This window comes from Ammospiza nelsoni, chromosome 7 (assembly GCF_027579445.1).
Source record: "Ammospiza nelsoni isolate bAmmNel1 chromosome 7, bAmmNel1.pri, whole genome shotgun sequence".
Lineage (NCBI taxonomy): Eukaryota > Metazoa > Chordata > Aves > Passeriformes > Passerellidae > Ammospiza > Ammospiza nelsoni.
The window spans coordinates 14,253,099-14,270,396 of NC_080639.1; the positions used below are offsets into that span (position 1 = coordinate 14,253,099).

At 45.3% G+C, this 17,298-nt stretch overlaps 1 protein-coding gene across 1 annotated transcript in view; it reads left to right on the forward strand.

Moving 5' to 3' along the window:
* KLF7 (KLF transcription factor 7) overlaps window positions 1-17,298 on the forward strand; it is a 62,355-nt gene that overhangs the window by 26,802 nt on the left and 18,255 nt on the right. Inside the window, exon 3 of the mRNA XM_059476506.1 lies at window positions 3,698-4,310. Within this exon, the coding sequence (XP_059332489.1) occupies window positions 3,698-4,310 (613 nt within the window). The remainder of the gene's footprint in view (window positions 1-3,697; window positions 4,311-17,298) is intronic.

The window sequence follows — 17,298 nt, forward strand, 5'->3', positions numbered from 1 at the left end:
TGCTTTGAGTTACTGGGAGGTAACACACAGCATTTCTTGCAGGTGATGGAAATGTTCCTTTGTTGGGGAAGTGAGACTTTTTGCAACTGTATCTGAAACTGAAAAATCAGACTAAGGCCATGACAGGATTGTCCACATGCCATACTGTTGGCCTTTTCTATCTGGCTTACTTCAAGTATGGGGTCTCACACATCCTATTATTTGTCAGCCATGAATCATCATTTCTTTTAACTGGTTAAATTGAGGAGCAAGGTGCAAGGAGAATGACCCTCATTAATCACGGCAGATGGGTTGAATAAGTGGTCACACTTTTTTATCCCTAGCCAGTGGAACTGGCTTGACAGCCAAAAGCAGTCTTATGGCTCTTATTTTGTTCCTGAAGGGAGCCATTCTCTTCTTCCCTTGGCAATTTTTTAAGTTCTTTATTACTGTGTATCATACAGGCATTGGATAAAAAGTTTAATACCCACCACATTGCCTGCAGTGTAGCAACTAAAGGGCAGTGGTACTCCTGTCCCCTGTGGTGTACTCCATCTTTACACAAAGCTCCCTCTCTTGCACCAGTGGTGAGGAGAAGCTGGATGTCTAGCAGAAGTTTGATAAGAGCATGACAAGAGCAGCTCACTCCTGTCAGAGATATTCTTGAACTATTTTCCTACCAGGCTGGTAGTGGAAGTGGAGATCTATAGGGATTCACCATCATTCAGCAGCTTGGGTTCGTGTCTCTGTAGATAGTGGTCCTGCTCCTCCCACAAAAAAAAAAAAATTCCAAAACAAAACAACAGCTACAACAACAACAACAACAACAAAAAACCCAGTAGCTTTTTATGTGCTCAGTAGCAAATAGCTTTGTGAGAATGATGCCCAAAGAACTTTTCTGCCCCTCCTGGTGGTCTACAGCCTGGAGTGGGGACCTTGGTGGTCTCAGCCTGACTGGTTTCTCTAGGTCAGTGCTCAAGACAAGGTGGTGGGCTTAGCTGGCCTAAAAATTGTCATGCTAGGGCAAGGACTGAAGAAAACAGGCTGGTTTCTAAACTCTTCCTCACCACTCCCTGGGAGATTGGGACCACAAGAAGAGAAGGTCGTGTAAGGTACTTGGAATAAGCTGGGAAGTGCATATGGGGAAAGATTCTTTGTTTCTGCCACCAAAAAAAGGGTGCAGCAGCAGGTAGGGCCCTGGCAGGAGGTGAGGGAAGGGCTGTGGCCATAGCCCCTGGCCAGGCTTTGTCTGCCATGCAGATTAGGTGCAGGGCTTTTCTGGCTCAGCAGTTGCTAGGCTCTTCCCTGCTATTGACTTGGTGGAGAGGCTGAGGGGGGTGGGTGGGAGGGACTGCATTACATTGTTTCTTTGAGTTGTTTTTCTACCCCCTTCTATGGGGAGATGGGCTTGATCCTCTGGTTTTGGATTTCAGAGGCAGAAGGCAAGACATGACCAGCTGGTGTCTTGAAATGGCACAGGTGCAGTGGCTGCGGGAGGGGGGAGCCAGGAATAATTACAGGTTTGTGAAGCATCAGGCTCTGCCTGAAAAGGGCTCATCGAGAAACCGCTCTTTATGGAAAATTAATGGTGAAGCTGGAAAAAATGTCAGGCCCACTATTGTTGTCATGGGGTAGTGATGCCTTAAAGGAGCAGCACCTCCTGCTCGCCTCCCCTCCATGGGCAGCCCAGAGCTGACATGCAGCTTTCTGATCCCACAGCAATTGAAATTTCATGTCACTGTCATCAGATTTAATGGCCTTGAGTCCTTGTCTCTTCTCCCTGCTGCTGCCCTCCCCCTTTCCACCCCTAATTTGTGATTATGCTTGCTCTTTCCTTTGGAAGCCTTTTATTTATTTGGCCCCTAAACCTGTTTCTGCCCCATTGGATGAACGCTAAGTGGACCAGAAAGCCCAAATTACATGATGTGAAGAACTCAAAAGCATTGCCTCTCCTGGTGGTGGGGGTTATTACTGAAAGACTATGTGGCATGTTGGAAAGCTTCTCCCAAAACCCATTAGGATTTATCTGGGGAGAGACCAGACTCTTAGCTAAAGCTCTTTCTCATAGTACCAGAAATGCACCTTATAAAGAAAACAGAAAGGTTGCTAAGGCAAGAACAATTAATTGTGTCCCACACCCAGGCCTGTGTACAGACAGTCTCATACCTCTGAATATAACATACATGCTATATTTATATAGCATGCCTCACCTGCATATATTCTGTTCTCTTGCTTTTTGTCCATCTCTACAGCTCAGATCTATAATCAGCTATTATTTAAAAAAGAAACAACAGTGTGGCAGATTTTGTGGTGAACTTGAAAGTCATCCCACCACATTGTATCTGCAACACACAGTGCTGTTTGTGGGAGCTTTGAAAGTAATTATCTCAAATTACCTGCCAGTTCCTAGAGAGCTGTCAGTGGAGCCTCCTTACATTCCTGTTGATGAGACCTTTGTACTCAGAAGGCAGAAGTCTCTGTCTCTCTTCTGGTCATATGAAGCTTTTATTTTTTGATCAGATGCTGGACTCTCCAGATTGAGATGTAGTTGGGTCACCAGCTCCCATAGATTAAAAATTTTTTACTAAAACCCCTTTCTTAATATTGGTAGAAGTGTTCTCTGAGGAGTAGTTTTTAGAGGTTTCTAAAATGTATTAGTTAGAATGTCTCTTTCTCCAAGCCCTGTGAAATCACAGTGGTGGTATTAAACCAGCTCTCCTTTCAAGCTGCAAGAAATGAAAAACAGTGCTAATAAACTCCATTAAAAGCTCCTGAAACTGCAGCAAATGGTTCTCTATAAACAATAAAAACTTTTAGTGTTGGCTGTGGAGGACACTGGGGTAGTGCTTTGGGGGCTGAAGGCTTTATTGGGGCAAGCTCAGGACACTTCATAATATGACACATTCACATAGGGGGTTCATCCCATCCTTGTGCTGATGATCCTGCTGTGGAGGTGCAGGAGCACGTTTTTATGTGATAGCCTCTTTGAAACTTCACCTACTTTTTAATAAAGGGATGAGTGTGTGTTTGTGTGCAAGTCTGGTGTTCTGTACGCAGGAAGCTCCATTTGACCAGGTGTGCCAAAACTCCCTCTAAAACTGACAGAAGTTAGGGGTTTTTTTCTGTCACCTTTCCTTCTCTCAGGCCCTTTAAACAAGCTGTGGTCTTACTGGAAGCTTTTCTACCTCCTGTCTTAAAATGTCACACTTCAGAATTGTGTTGTTCAAGGAAGATTAGGCCCCAGCCAACTACACTGAGTTAAATTTGGAGAGAAAGTTAATGTTTGTGAAGGAAGAGGAAGCAGTTATTTGGAAAGGTGACTTTTTTGCTTGTACATGCCAAATGATGACTCTGTTAGGATAGTTTGATATGGAAGTGACAGATTATACTTTAAGTTGGGAAGGCCCTGGTGCCCATGGAACAACAATGTACAGACTTTAATGAAAATGTAGTGGATACTTTCTGGTTGTTGTATCTTCACTTCTAGTATAATACCTGCTGCCATATGTGGGTATTCCCAGACTGTCTCTGAGCAGCCTCAAACAAGTGCCCAACCTTCGTGTCTCCCAGGGTGTGACTATCTCACTAGAAGATGCTGCTGTTGATGAGTGCTGTCTCAGAATGCCTCTGGACCGTGTTCTGCCCTCGGTGGCAGCTATGCTGCAATCTCTCTCTAACAGCGATTTCTCTCCCTCCCATCTCCCTTTCCCTTCTGCAGACATGCCTGGAGTTAGAGCGATACCTTCAGACCGAGCCACGGAAGATCTCTGAGACCTTTGGTGAGGATTTGGACTGTTTCCTTCATGCCTCCTCAGCCCCAGATGCAGAGGACAACATACGGCGGCTGGAGCCCATCCTTTTGCCAGTGGAGACGAGCACGTGTGACAAAAGCGCCAGCATGGACATCATCCTCTCCCGTGACAAGCTGCTGTCTGAGACGTGCCTCAGCTCACAGCCCACCAGCTCTTCCACAGAAGGCTACACGGCCGTCAACCAGGCCCAGCTCAATGCAGTGACCTCATTAACCCCCCCTTCCTCTCCGGAGCTCAGCCGCCACCTCGTCAAAACCCCACAGACTCTCTCAGCAGTGGATGGCACAGTGACGTTGAAACTGGTGGCCAAGAAAACTTCACTCAGCTCTGTGAAAGTGGGGGTAGCAACAGCGACTGCGGGGACAATAAAAAGTGGGCAAAGTGACAGTGAGCAAGGAGGTGCAGGGACAGAAGCATCCCCAGAAAACAAGAAGAGGGTTCATCGCTGTCAATTTAATGGGTGCCGGAAAGTTTACACAAAGAGCTCCCACTTAAAGGCTCACCAGAGGACTCATACAGGTACTTATGCAGGGTGCTTCTCTCATCTTGTCCTGCCACCTACCCGTAACCATCTCTTTTTATTCTCATTTAGAAAAGAAAAAAAAAAATCTCTTCTGAAAGTCCAAGCTTCTGTCTATGAAACAGAACAGTGGAAAATATGGTAGTCCAGCAAATGTATCCATTATTCAATAGAACAGAGGAGTTCACCATCTACCATTAACCTCTTGGGGTTTCATATGTCTTATGGGGCTTGATGCAGAGTAATTTTAGGATACCTAATGGATGTAGATGTATCATTCATGTTAAAAGTATGTGCATGTCACTTCAGGTTTTTGGCACTCACTTCCCTGAGACAACTTTAAAAATGTAAAGTTTAGTCAAATGTTATTTTCTTCAAATAGAAACTAGCGTGGGTAGGTTTTTGGTGCCTTTTGTATGGGAGAAAGAGAAATGTGTTTCAGATCTTAAATATGTGGTTGAGGAATAATCTGTGCATGAGGCAGCGTGTGCATATGCAGACGTGTAGGCATGCAGAGACACCCTTCAGATACTCATGATCTTGGACTTCTCCAGTGCTAAAATATAGCGAGAACAAATAAAAGAATGACATGGAGTTTGAATGAAATAATGTAGGTAGAGGGAATGGGCTGTATGGATAGATGTGAGGCTGTTATTTTGGGTAACATTTACAAATGTGTTATATATATATCTGTGTGTAAGCTGGTTGAAGCATACCAAATTGGCTTAGGCTGGCTGTTCAGGTTCCCTCCTCATTTCTTCATAGTCCCCAGCAGCTCTTCAGCTGGTATGCCGTTCACACACGTTGCTGCTTTGTTCTAAGCTTCACACGTGATGAGAGATGATAAATTCCCATTAGCACTGTCTTATCATGTGATTATTCTTGTTTCCAGAGGGATTGCTATAATCAGTTTTCTCAATTCTACTGTAAAATGTGTGGTCTCTTACAATAAATGCACATTTAGTTCACGATCTTATCATGCAGGCAGATTCCTAGAAGCAAGGTTGTTCTTGCAAGGTAGAAAATAACACGTTGGACCAACACAGTAAATCAGATAAATATGTGGGTTGTTAAGAGAGCTGCATTCATCACATACTAGGCAGCACTGTAAAAGTTACATGGTCTGAAGTATAAATCATAGTAAGACATAAAAGGCATTGATCATTTTATATGGGCTTTCTAGTGCTTTTACTGGGGATAGCTGCCTTGCCAGGAGTGACCTCACCTGTGATTCAGTGATTTGAAAGCCAGTGAAAGTAGTACAATAATTTTAAAATCAGCATCAACATGGTCAGAATGTTGGTTCCTTGTAGCACCAATGCTGCTGTGAGGGCTTGTCCCTGCTGGGGCTGGCCAGTGGGACATTCCAGCCAAGGCCTTCCAGCAGGTGATGGAGCTTCCATGAAAGCACAAATGAAGAGTGTGAGAGCTGTTGACCCAGTGATCTTGTCTGTTCAGATATGACACCCATGTTTGTTCTCAAGCTGGAAGTGATGGGTCTTACACAGCTTTTCCTGAGCTTAGTTAGGAATGTGACACAATAGTGTGGAAAGGGTGAGCTTGTGAAGTTTTCCTGGTGTAGTCATGCAAATGGGGATATGAACAAGGAATCATGAGGAGCACTTACAAGAACTTCTAATCTCTCAGCACCTCAAACCTTTGGTGTCAAAATCTTGTAAGAGTTTGCATGCTTTTGAACCCAGCCTTAGGCCTGGTTGAATTTTCTGAGGCCAAAACCTTTCCCCTCTAACATTACCATATGAAATCTTATGTTTTACAGTTAATCTACAATGAGAAACGTTTCTCACTGGCCCTGTGATCTTTCTGTTGAATAGCCTTGGATTGTAGGTAGTGCCATGACGTGCTGAGCCTGCCCATCCACAGCAGTGCTTGATGTGGTGAGAGAGGCACGTCTGCCTTCGCTGGCAGAGAGGGGAGACCTTTATCAGAGGATGAGACTGCAGCTGCCTGGGTGCAGAGCCCAGACCTCCCACTCCCAGCACTTCACCTGGTGGGATCAGCTAGCTCTGATATTGCCAGTTAAACCATCAGAGGTTTAAACAGCCCCAAATTATGGGAGTGTTTCTGTTTCCATTCACCATGTCCTGAGCAGATAGGTTGTTAGGAAAGCAGGAAGACAAAAAACAAGAGGGAATACAAGCTTGGAATGATGATCTCTCTCATCCTAACAGCTGTAAAGTCACTCTGCCCCTATCCATGTCCTCGCTGTGCACAGCTTTGTAGAAAGCATGGTGATGAGGACTGAATGCAGCCTTGTTGGTAAAACACATCTCTGATGCAGAACCTGAGAGCAGGAAACCTGTCTCTCATTTTGTCTGTGGAAAGAAGATTGTCTAAATACCTGTGAACATTTACATCCTGGGAGCAACCTCAGTAAATCGAGGGAAGGAGTGTGATAGGCTTGCCTAAACAGCTTATTTGAGTCTGGAGCACCAAGTCATTCTGACTCCTTCATACTGCTTGCATGCTCTGTTCCCTGAAAACACACTGACTGCTGGATGCCTTAAATGAGAGCTGGTACAATCAGGACATCTAATATGTTCACACTGACCTTCTTCAGTGGGGTTCCCCACAGGGAGCTCCTGCCTCTGGTGAAAACGTGGGACGCAGAGGAGTAGCTATGGATATTTGGGACTGAATTATAAATGTCAGGGCTGTGTCCTTTCCCATGCAGCCTGCAGGGCATGGGACAAGGAGCCCTTTTTTCCATGGGTGCTTTGTTTTTTTCACGCCTGAACTGAGTGTGCTGTGGGTTGCAAATGCACCCAGCAGTGCCAATGGCTAGTAGCCACTTGGCTTAGTCAGTGGCTGAGCCAGAGGGCCTGAAATGATTGCAGGCTATTTTCCTTTGGCTGGTGGTTCGTTAGTGTGTCATGCGAGAGCAGTGTGCCAGTGTGGGCTCTGTGGAAGGGTGTGAGTGCCCGGCGCACAAAGAGCTCCCAGTGTGGGGCTCAGGCACTGCGGCAGATGTGGGCTGGTCACTCAGCCTGCACGTGCAAAGTCCACTTGCTGGATCAAAGGGATTTACTGCAGCGCATGAAAACAAGCAGCCATGGGCTGGGGAGCGGCTGGGGGGTGGAAGGCAGCGGAAGGAGGCTGCATTCCTTTCATTCATATGTAAGGCTGACCAGACAGGCGCTGGCTGCTGTTCCTGCTGCTGCGGGATGAGCCAGGCTGGGCTGCAGGCAATGCGGGCTGATAGCAGCTTGCTAGATTGGGAACAATCCTCTCTTGGGGTTTTACTTTGCTGGGAAGCCCAGGAACCATCAAACCCCACATTTCACATTTCGCTTGGTGCATCTTCCACTTACTGTCCCGCATCTCATCTGCAAGAGAATCAGGACAGCACTCTAAGGCCCATCAGTGGTCGAACTGGTTATGAAACCACCTTCTGGATGACCTTTGGAGAGGGAAAAACAATCATCTGTGTGGGAGAGAATTTAATCTGGAAGGGAAAGGGAAAAACATTGTCTGTATGGAAAGGGAAATGAAAATATTTGACTGAACTCAAAGCAAGCTAAAGTTAAGGGTGTGTAAAGGAGCTAAGAGCAGTGGTGGGACTGACTGTCAGAGTGCAGCAAAGAAGCCCCTCGGGTAAGAAATAGCAGCTGGGCCTGTAAACAGGAAGAAAGGTGAGCTAGAGGTTTGGGAAAACCACACTGCCAGTGTGAGGGTGCAGTAAAAATATCTAAAGAAGGAGCAACCAGGACTGTCATGGTAATTCAACTCTGGCACATTCTCTCACAGTTATTCGGGGAGCAGACATCAGTGCAAACAATGGCATTTTCTCTCTTTTGAGAGAGGAAAATTTTCATCCTGCCTTCACACATGTGTGGAGATGAATTGTCAATGTAACAGAGAGTGGAGAGGAAAGGAATTCCAATGAACCAAACCCCATGTATAATCATCAGTACTTCCTAAATTAGAAAACAGGATATTGCTGGAGAGTGTTGAATGCAAATAAGTCTAAGGGTGAGCTGGCCTGTGACCTATGGAAAGATTAGTCATGGGATGTGACTGTCTCCCAGATCAGAGACTGCTGGAGATTCCTATCTCCTGACTAAACCATTCCTATCAGCCTTCCTTGCAGTAATTTGCAGGGAAAGGTATAAGATGGTGTGGGTCCTTTCTGACAGGGGATGACACAGCACATAAAAACTGGCCAGGAAATCCTTAAGACTGGGACAATGATTTAAAAAATTACCCATATGGGGTTCTGCTAGGATTTGCATTTTACAAGTATCAGAAGGTTTGCTTTTTCTTTTTTTTCTTTATCCATCCAAAACCAGGATTGGATACAACTGGATCTCAAGTCTGAGAAACAACAGTTGGGTACCTCAGATCTGTATTTAGGTTTCTAAGGGCTAAACAAGTGGGAAATACCCATGTAAATAGATGTTACTAGTCTACATGTGATCTTAAGATAGCACTTCTTAAGTGGGGTTTGTTTCACATTGTCAGGACATCTTATTTTAAATTATATAGTTCTTTGATCCAAAATGCTGGGTGAGAGTAACTAAAACAAACAAATCCACCCTGCAGGAAAACAAAGTACTACATTTGCAAGAAAAAGATGAGACACAAGAGATTAGAAAGAGCATTTACCAACAGAGGGTTTTTGAGATTGTGTATCAAATAATAGAGAAGAACTTTCACCAAGTGTTGAGATGAAAGAAAATACCTGAAATCTGAAAATTATTGGAAGGGACAAAGTTGAGGAGAGTAGTCTGGATGATAGGAAAGAAGATTAATGCAAAGGAAAGGAATAACAGAGAAAATAAAGGCTCTGTGTCAGTGATAGCACATGAATGGGAAGCTGCATTGCTGTATTGTTTTAGTGTAGTAGCATCTGTGAACAGAAAACCATTGAAGACAAGGAAGAAGCCAGTAGCCAAGCACAGCACCAATTCTGCAGGATTCAAGACTGAATAATGACTTAGGGAAAAGCATTTGGGAGAGCAGTATTGGTGACATAGGAGAAATTAAGGCCAAAGCCCAAGATGTTTTGTTGTACAGAGACCCATGGCTTTGTGATGAGTCCACAGCTCTGTGTGCAGGACTGAAACCTCCAGGGGACATGGAGGGACATGGAGGATCCTGAAGCTCCAATGGCAGCAGCTGAAGCAACACATGAATACGCTGCTGGAAGTGAGAGCCAGGGAATTGAAGGAGGAAGGGTATGTGACAGACCTTCATTCAGGGCTGCATTTCTTGGGGAGTATAGTTGTTTAGCCAATTTGGAAAGATGTGGTTTTGTTGTGATGTTGGACTTTTTTAAAGTTTTTTTTGTGTAAAAACATAACAAGTCATTATCAAAGCTGATTAAAATAAGGCCAGCTTGATCCCAAACTCTCTCTAACTTTCTGATCTTGAAACCTTTTAGCCATTTGGCAAGTTTAGAGGGGAGTGTGGTTATTTTCTTGTGGAGAGTCAGAGCCTCGCTTCATTATTACAGCAAGAGCTTAGACTTAAAAAATGATCTTTGAGAACCACCCAGGCAGCAGGAGGATGGCCCTTGCCAAAAGCAGCACTTGCCATTTAAAACACCAATGGTGTTCATCCATAGGTCTGTTGTCAATACCTGAATTCTCAGTCCCGTGTTTCTCAGCTCCGTCATTTGCCAAATCAATAGCATGGGACAATCTTAATTTTTGGGTTTGAAAATGTAAATAGGTGTTATTTGTTTGCCATGTGATAAGATTTCTGGCACAAGGTAGACCTAGAAATTGATATTTTCTGTCTGTTCAGCTGCAGGAGGGCAAGTGCAGGTGCCTCCAAGTGTTGTGGCAGTCTACCTTGGTAAGGCACAGAGAAGCCTTCTTGAATTTGGTGAATTTGTAATTTGGTGTTTTCTTTATACCCATCCACCTGCTCCTGAGCCCCTGTGAAGCAGCCAGCCAGTGGGCAAGTGATAGAGATCACAAGAAGAGACTGAAAGAAAAACCCACCAGTTTGTCTTCTGCCAGTTTCCCTTTGTGTTGGTGCTGTCCCACACTGGTTAGAATTGGCAAGTTAACAAGGAGAAGCTATGATTTTCCTGTCCATTTGTCCAAAAGCACTGTCATTTCTAAACTATTTGAGGTCATGCCAGGAATGAATTGGAGATGTGTCCTCAGAAATGCTGTTTTAGGCTGAGGTGGGCATGACTGGGGGACCTGAAGAGCTCTGGGCAGGAAAAGCCAAGTGTGCTACCTCTCATCTTAAAGGCAAGTGCTGGGTTAGAGGCTTTTCCTAAGCACAGTGTGGGTGTTTGAGTCTGGGTCATGTCTGGGCAGATAGTAGCCAGCAGCCTGGATGGACTTCTCCTAATCCAGAGCCTGTCTTTCCCACCCCACATGGACACAGTCCCACAGACCTGCATACCACCAGCAGCAACTTGAAAGCAGGAGCAGATGAGCTACAAGGTTTCATGGAAGCTGATCTAAATACAGCAGAGGTGTCCATGCTTTTGCCAAGGGTGGTGGGGTCCCAAATAAAACCATGGCACAATGGCATAAGCAGCCATTTTTACAGCAAAAAACAGCTGCAGGTAGGAGATCAGCCTGATTGGGTTAGGGAATATGAGATACCCATTCAGTCCCATGCTCTCTGGTCAGGTGTCTGTGAGGCTGTTTTTGAAATAAGTTCCATTGTCTGACTCAGGTTCCATGTCACCACAGGAATTGCTTTTCAATGCCCAGGATGGTGTTCTGGGCAGTGGTGTGAGGCACAGAGTACGTCTCCAGCCATCCAGTGGTTGTGTCCACCACTGTCAGCATCTAGTGCCTGCCTTGGTGGGTTTGTGGGAGTGTGATGTAATTGATCTGCCAGGCCTCCCCATACTTATATTTCAGCCATTGTCCCCTTATCACAAGGGCTTTATGCTTGGCCTGCCTGATTGCAGCACATGTTTCATAGTTACTGTCCGTGGTTAAGTCCACCCCTTGGTCATGAGCCCACCATGTTGCATCTCTTCCCTGATGACCTGAGCCATCATGGACCCACCAAGCCAAAACTAATTCACCTTTATGTTGCCAGTCCAGACCTGTCTGAGACACTTTCATCTTGGCAGCCTAATCCACCTGTTCATTGTTGCAGTGTTCTTCAGTAGCCCAGCTTTTGGGTATGTGGGCATGTGCATGGGGTACTTTTACAGGCAGTTTCTCTACCTGTGGCAGTGTCTTGCCACAATTCATCAGCCTACATGCATGGGTTTACCTCTATGCTGCCAGTTGTCTAGGCAGTCCCATAGAACATTTGACAGGAACAAGGCATTAAAATTCCTTGGCTACAAGGCATAGTTCATATTATTAATTAATTATTATTCAATCTTCTTTTGGTTAAATTATTTGTTCCTTTTGCATAGTCTTCTCCTTTTGAGTTCTTGAATCCGTTCACCGTGATTTGATCCTCATAAGCTCCTTCTGCTAAAATGACCCTTTCCCTAGTTTGATGAGTTGGCATTGTTTTTTCCTTGTAATCGGGTCTTATCTTGGTTGTTTTGTCAATTGTCTTTGGTTCCTTGATTTAGAAGAGGTCTTTCATGTGGAGGTGGTAGAAAAGCCTCATGGCCCTGTGGGGCAGGCTGGTTTTGGCCTCCACTCTGTAGAACAGTTTGGACCACCTCAAGGTGCTCTTTTCCCAGCAGTCTGTCCATACTGAAGATGAGGACGTCCATCACCTTCCCCGTCCATGAGGTTTCTTCATGTTTCTCCAGATGCAGAAGGCAATACAAGCCATGCTGAGCAGCCTCACAGGTTGCCAGGCTGTACAGAGCAACGAGCTCATGTCAAGGGGCAAGGTGGTTCCAAAACTGGCACGAAGGATAGGGCAGGCTGGAGGCTGCACTCTGTGGGACAATGGGTGATTGCCTCAGTCACTCAGGAGCGATGTCCAGCCTCTCCCTGACCTGGTGCTGGCATTTGCAAAGGCCTGTGGTGCTGGTCCATGCAGCAGTCATGCTCTTGGCGAAAGCAGGCGGTTTCTTTGGACCCTCGGGAATGATGCCCATCCTGAACCTCACCCAGCCTGTGGGACTGCAGGAGTCTAGGCTGCTGGTGCGTTCTTTGGCCGTACACGGGGGGGCAGTGAATGACAGAGACAGCCTGTGGAGCACTATGGTCAGGAAAACCACCAGGATGAGCCTCATTCCGGTCCTTTGCAAGAGTGACACCTTGACTCGTGAACTGCCTCGGCGTGCCATGTTGGTCGCAGCTCAGGCTGTGATGTTCCGGCTGCTCAGTCTCCATGTGCTTGCTCGTGTTGGCATTGTGACATCATGGGCTGCTGTCACACAGGGCTCCGTGATGTCACAACACATTTCCCGCCTGGCTGGCAGGCAATGAAAGCCAAAATGGAGCTGGGAAGCACCTGGGTAGATAGATTTGGAAGCTTGTCCCACTGCTATGACTGCTGGCAGGCGCTGAGCCCAGCAGGGGAGTGGCACTGTGTCCCACAGGATTTGTACTGTGAGCTGTGCCCAGCCTCCATCCAAGCTGCATTCAGTGCTGTGCCCCAGCTGGGCAGCCATGATATGTTGCCACACAAAATCCTCTTGAGGGCAAAGTGTCAACCCATGTTAAGAGGAAAGCCAAATTTCATGCATTTTGACAAAAAATTTTAACCCCTCTTGATCAGGGTCTTGGACAAACTGACCTGTAAGAGGAATAACAGATCGTTCTCAACATACCATTGCCTTTTACCACCACAATGTCAATTGGATACCGTCTACCATATAAAATTTCAAAGGGATTTACTCCCTTCATAACATGTGTGGTGATTCAGATTCTCACTAAAGCATAGGTAACACACCTACGCTCTCCTTTGTGGATTTGCCACCCACCACCCCTTTCTGCACAGAACTGTAAATAAGTACCTCGACTCTGTGTGTGGATCAACTTCTTGCACAGTGGGTGAAGCCACCTGTTTCAGGACAATGACTGCAGAACCAAAATCTTTCCACTGGTCAGCTTTAGACATGATAAGAAGGCTTAATAAGAATCAAAGTCTTTAAAACACTGCAGGCCAGTTTGCAATCCCAGAAGTCCCCATTTGCAGATAAGCACACACATGTTGTGTTAGGTAGATTTGTTCCTGAAGATGTCTGGCTTTCAAGACTCAGAACTGAAAATTGTGGCTGCAAAAACTGAATGCTGAAAAACCATTTGCAAGCATGCTAGCTAAGCTAATGATGACAAACATGAGTTTCAAGAAAAAAGCTGATGCCCAGCTGAGTTCTGAAAGAAAGGTGTACTCAACTGTATGACCGTGCACATTCAGAGGCTTAGTGGGGATTTATTCCTTCCTCCTGTACATCTGGACTCCCACCACACACAGAGAGGTCTTAATAGCTTAGTTAATATAAACTTCCATTTGTATGTCTTGTTGGTCACCTGTAAAGTTTGCAAAGCCTTTCCTTCTTCAGAGTGAAATTTTCCACATTTGGGTTTTTTCCAGTAGGGTTGTTGTTTGTTATTTTAGAAATCGGAGCATGTGTGTTGGAGAGAGGCAGGGAGAAAAGAACTGTGCACAGTGTAACAAGTTTAGCTAAAAACTTGGCCCATGTAGTTGAAAATAATAGAAGGCTTCTATCTGTGAATATCTTGGTAAAAATTAACTTGAATTGATTAAGTTGTGATCTGTTGTAAACTGACTTCCATATGAGTGATATTTTATCATTAATTCTTTGTGAAACCCGTAGAAAAGGTGATTTTTTTCTTGGGCTTTCTTTGGCTTTGAATGTGTGTTAGTAAACGTTTCATACCGGAAACCTCTTTATTTTTTGATTTTTCTCCCTGAAGACACAGTGTCACCCAGCAACGGAATGTTGTAATACATTTGTGTTTTCCTTTGGTTACTTGCCCTCACCTGGCAGCATGAATGGTCTGGGTGCTTTCCAGCTGGTTGCATGTAACCCCCTTAGAGCCAAGGACAGGTAATCCTTTGTGCCTTTTCTGAAATCCAGATGGGGAGTCTTCCTGGCTGATAAAATTAACTCTCTTTACTCACTGCCTTGTGCTCTTGAGATTAGTCTGCTTGGTTCACCAAGGGCTGCCCAGCAGCACCGCCAAGGCCTTTTTACTGAGCCCTGCTCAGTGTGGAGCAGCTGGGTGCCCCTGCCAGCTGTGCCCAGGACAGAGAAAGCACCAGGAAGGGTGGGATCTCCTTCAGCCCGTGCCTGCCAGCATGTAGGTACCTCTGCCTTGGCACCAGGGCAGCCTTTAGTGAGAGACTTGCTGGTGCATTCTTTAAACCCAAGCACGTTATTTCCCATTTGCAGCTATCTCCAAATCAGATTCAGTATCTGAATGATTGAGATCATTGATCTTTTTCCATTTTTGCTGTTGACAAGAGTGGGAAATCAAAAGAAATGCATGTTCTTTCCCCCTCATGTTTTATTCCTGTGCTGTCTCTGCCAGTCTGCATCATTTTTTTTGGTCATCTTTTCTCTGATTTTCTAGTGACTAAAGGGAGAAGATGGTAAATGCTGAAAAACATCAGCACTGCAATAGTTTGAAAAAGCAAACCTCACATTCATTAGCAAAAATATGGAGCAAAACCATAAAAAATGTTAGCATCTGGAAAAAGGGAGTCTGTTCCTCTTAAATTTTTTTTGTCATTTCTCAACACAGTCCATGATACATGTATCTCATATTTTTCCTGATCTATTTGCCTTTATCTATAGTCTGGAATTTCTCAGAAACTCTTGACCTAAACTATAGGTTTCTAAGGAACACATCTCTGATACACTGCTCTGGATTGTGTAAATATGCGCCATGTCCCTTAAAGGCTATCTCATTGCCCACTCTCTAAGATGAGTTACAAAAAACAAAGGGAAGGGAACAGGTTTCAGAGTGCTGGAAAAATCTGGTCTAGTGAGCTGCTGATTTTTTTTTTTTCCTTTTTCATCTGTTCCTTCTGCCGCTGCTACCTTGCTTTGCATCTTTGAGCTTGCAGAGCTCCACAGAATCTGAAACTAGAAGCCCTTATTAGAGGACATTTTTAAAAATTTCTTGCTGCTCCTCTGGGGACCGAAGTAATGGCAGCTTGAAGCAGCAGAGAATGTGTAATTAGGGCAAACAGCGATGCCTCGCGTGATTGGGAGGAACAGGAGGAGAGGAGGGGAAGCGCAGCAGCGCGGCCGGCGTGCTCGGGCTGTTACCAGGAGACCCCGGCACGAAATGCAGGAGATGCGGGCGCTAATGGGCCGGCCCCGCCGCCCGCTACCGGCCCGACCTGCTGCACTGCTGCCTCTGCCTGTCTGTTGCCAGGCAACTCCTTTCCTTTTCCTTTTCCTTTTCCTTTTCCTTTTCCTTTTCCTTTTCCTTTTCCTTTTCCTTTTCCTTTTCCTTTTCCTTTTCCTTTTCCTTTTCCTTTTCCTTTTCCTCTTCCTCTTCCTTTTCCTTTTCCTTTTCCTTTTCCTTTTCCTTCCCCTTCCCCTTCCCCTTCCCCTTCCCCTTCCCCTTCCCCTTCTCCTTCTCCTTCTCCTTCTCCTTCTCCTTCTCCTTCTCCTTCTCCTTCTCCTTCTCCTTCTCCTTTCCCTTCCTTTCCTTCTTTTTTCTTTTTTTAAAATTCCCTCCCCCCCTCCCCACTCACTTAGGTGACTGGAGGTTTAATTGGGTAGTTTTGCTGCTGGTGTTGCTGCCGGGTGCTCGTGTGTCCCTATTGCTCTGCTGCTGTCCCCAGGGCCTGGCCCAGGGGAGGGTGTGCTGGCAATTAATGGGGCACAAGCTGGGCTTGTGTGCTCAGGCTGGCACCAGCATCTGTCCCCCAGCCCTGCTCCCCACCACGGAGGAGCTTCCTTCAAAGAGGAGCTGTGGAGAGGAGTTTGAACGGGGAGCACATTGCAAAGGCTTTATCACTCTCAATGGGAGTCGTGCTCAGACCCAAAGAGATAAAGCCGGGCGTTCCTCCCCTCCTTCAGGGCTCAGTATGGAGGGCAATGTGTGCTTGTTAAATGCAGCCTCTTGAGTAGAAAATGGAACATTTCCATTTCTTTGAATGTTGCTACATGCTTTGCTTTTCTCTGCTTTTCAGCTAGGCAAGTGGGCTTTGTGGATGTGTTAGGTGCTTGTGTGTGTATAAGACATAATGCTGCAAAAATTGGATTCTTTTTGAATGGCTACATACTGAAGACTGCTGCTGGCTTGGTAGACGAGCCTTGGCAAGGCCCTTAGGAACTAATCCGGAGCTTTGAAGTTTGTGGAAAGACTGATTGGACACTGGGTCTCCTTCTTAACCTCTTTTCCCCCATCTCTAACATAAATGTAATCAGAGTCACCTCTCTATAAGGGCATTTCTGACCTTTTTGGATGAAAGGAGCTGTACATCATTCATGGAAATGTACTGCTTTTACACTTGATCATCCCTGCCCTTCTAAAAATAGGTACAACCTTCTCACATTGTGTATTTCACAATGCTGTCACATTCCTCTTCTGCCCCATACTGTCTTCTGCCAGCTTTTCTCTTGTGCTTTGTCACCCTTTCAAAGGCTTTTCCATTTTTCCAGCAGGTGGCAAAACTGAATAAAATGCCAATTTTAATTTTTTTGCTCTTTTTTTTGTGTAGAAAACATTGGCGGACCAGTTAAGCACTCACCATTGCCCCCTCCTCTGCATTCCTTTTAAATAATAAAAATATTAATTAGACTTTCTATTCTCCAACAAAAATCAATTAGGAGTATATTGAGGAATGAAAGGCTCAGAAAAGTATCTGAAATTGATTTTTGTAATTAGTTTTACTGGTTGATGGGTTGCGTGCACATACACTTAGATATTAGCATTGATCTCCAGAGGATGTGTGTATTAAATAGCCTGCTCTTCCTTTTTGCTAAAGAAATGAACTTATTAATCTTAAAAAGAGGCTGATCTCTGGACTGCAGCCGCTCACCAGCCTTTTTGTAACCTCCCCAGCAGAGCAGCTGCCTGAGCCATGTGATGGTAAGGTGCTGAATGTGGTGTGAAAGTGGGGAGCAGGTCTGGGGCAGCT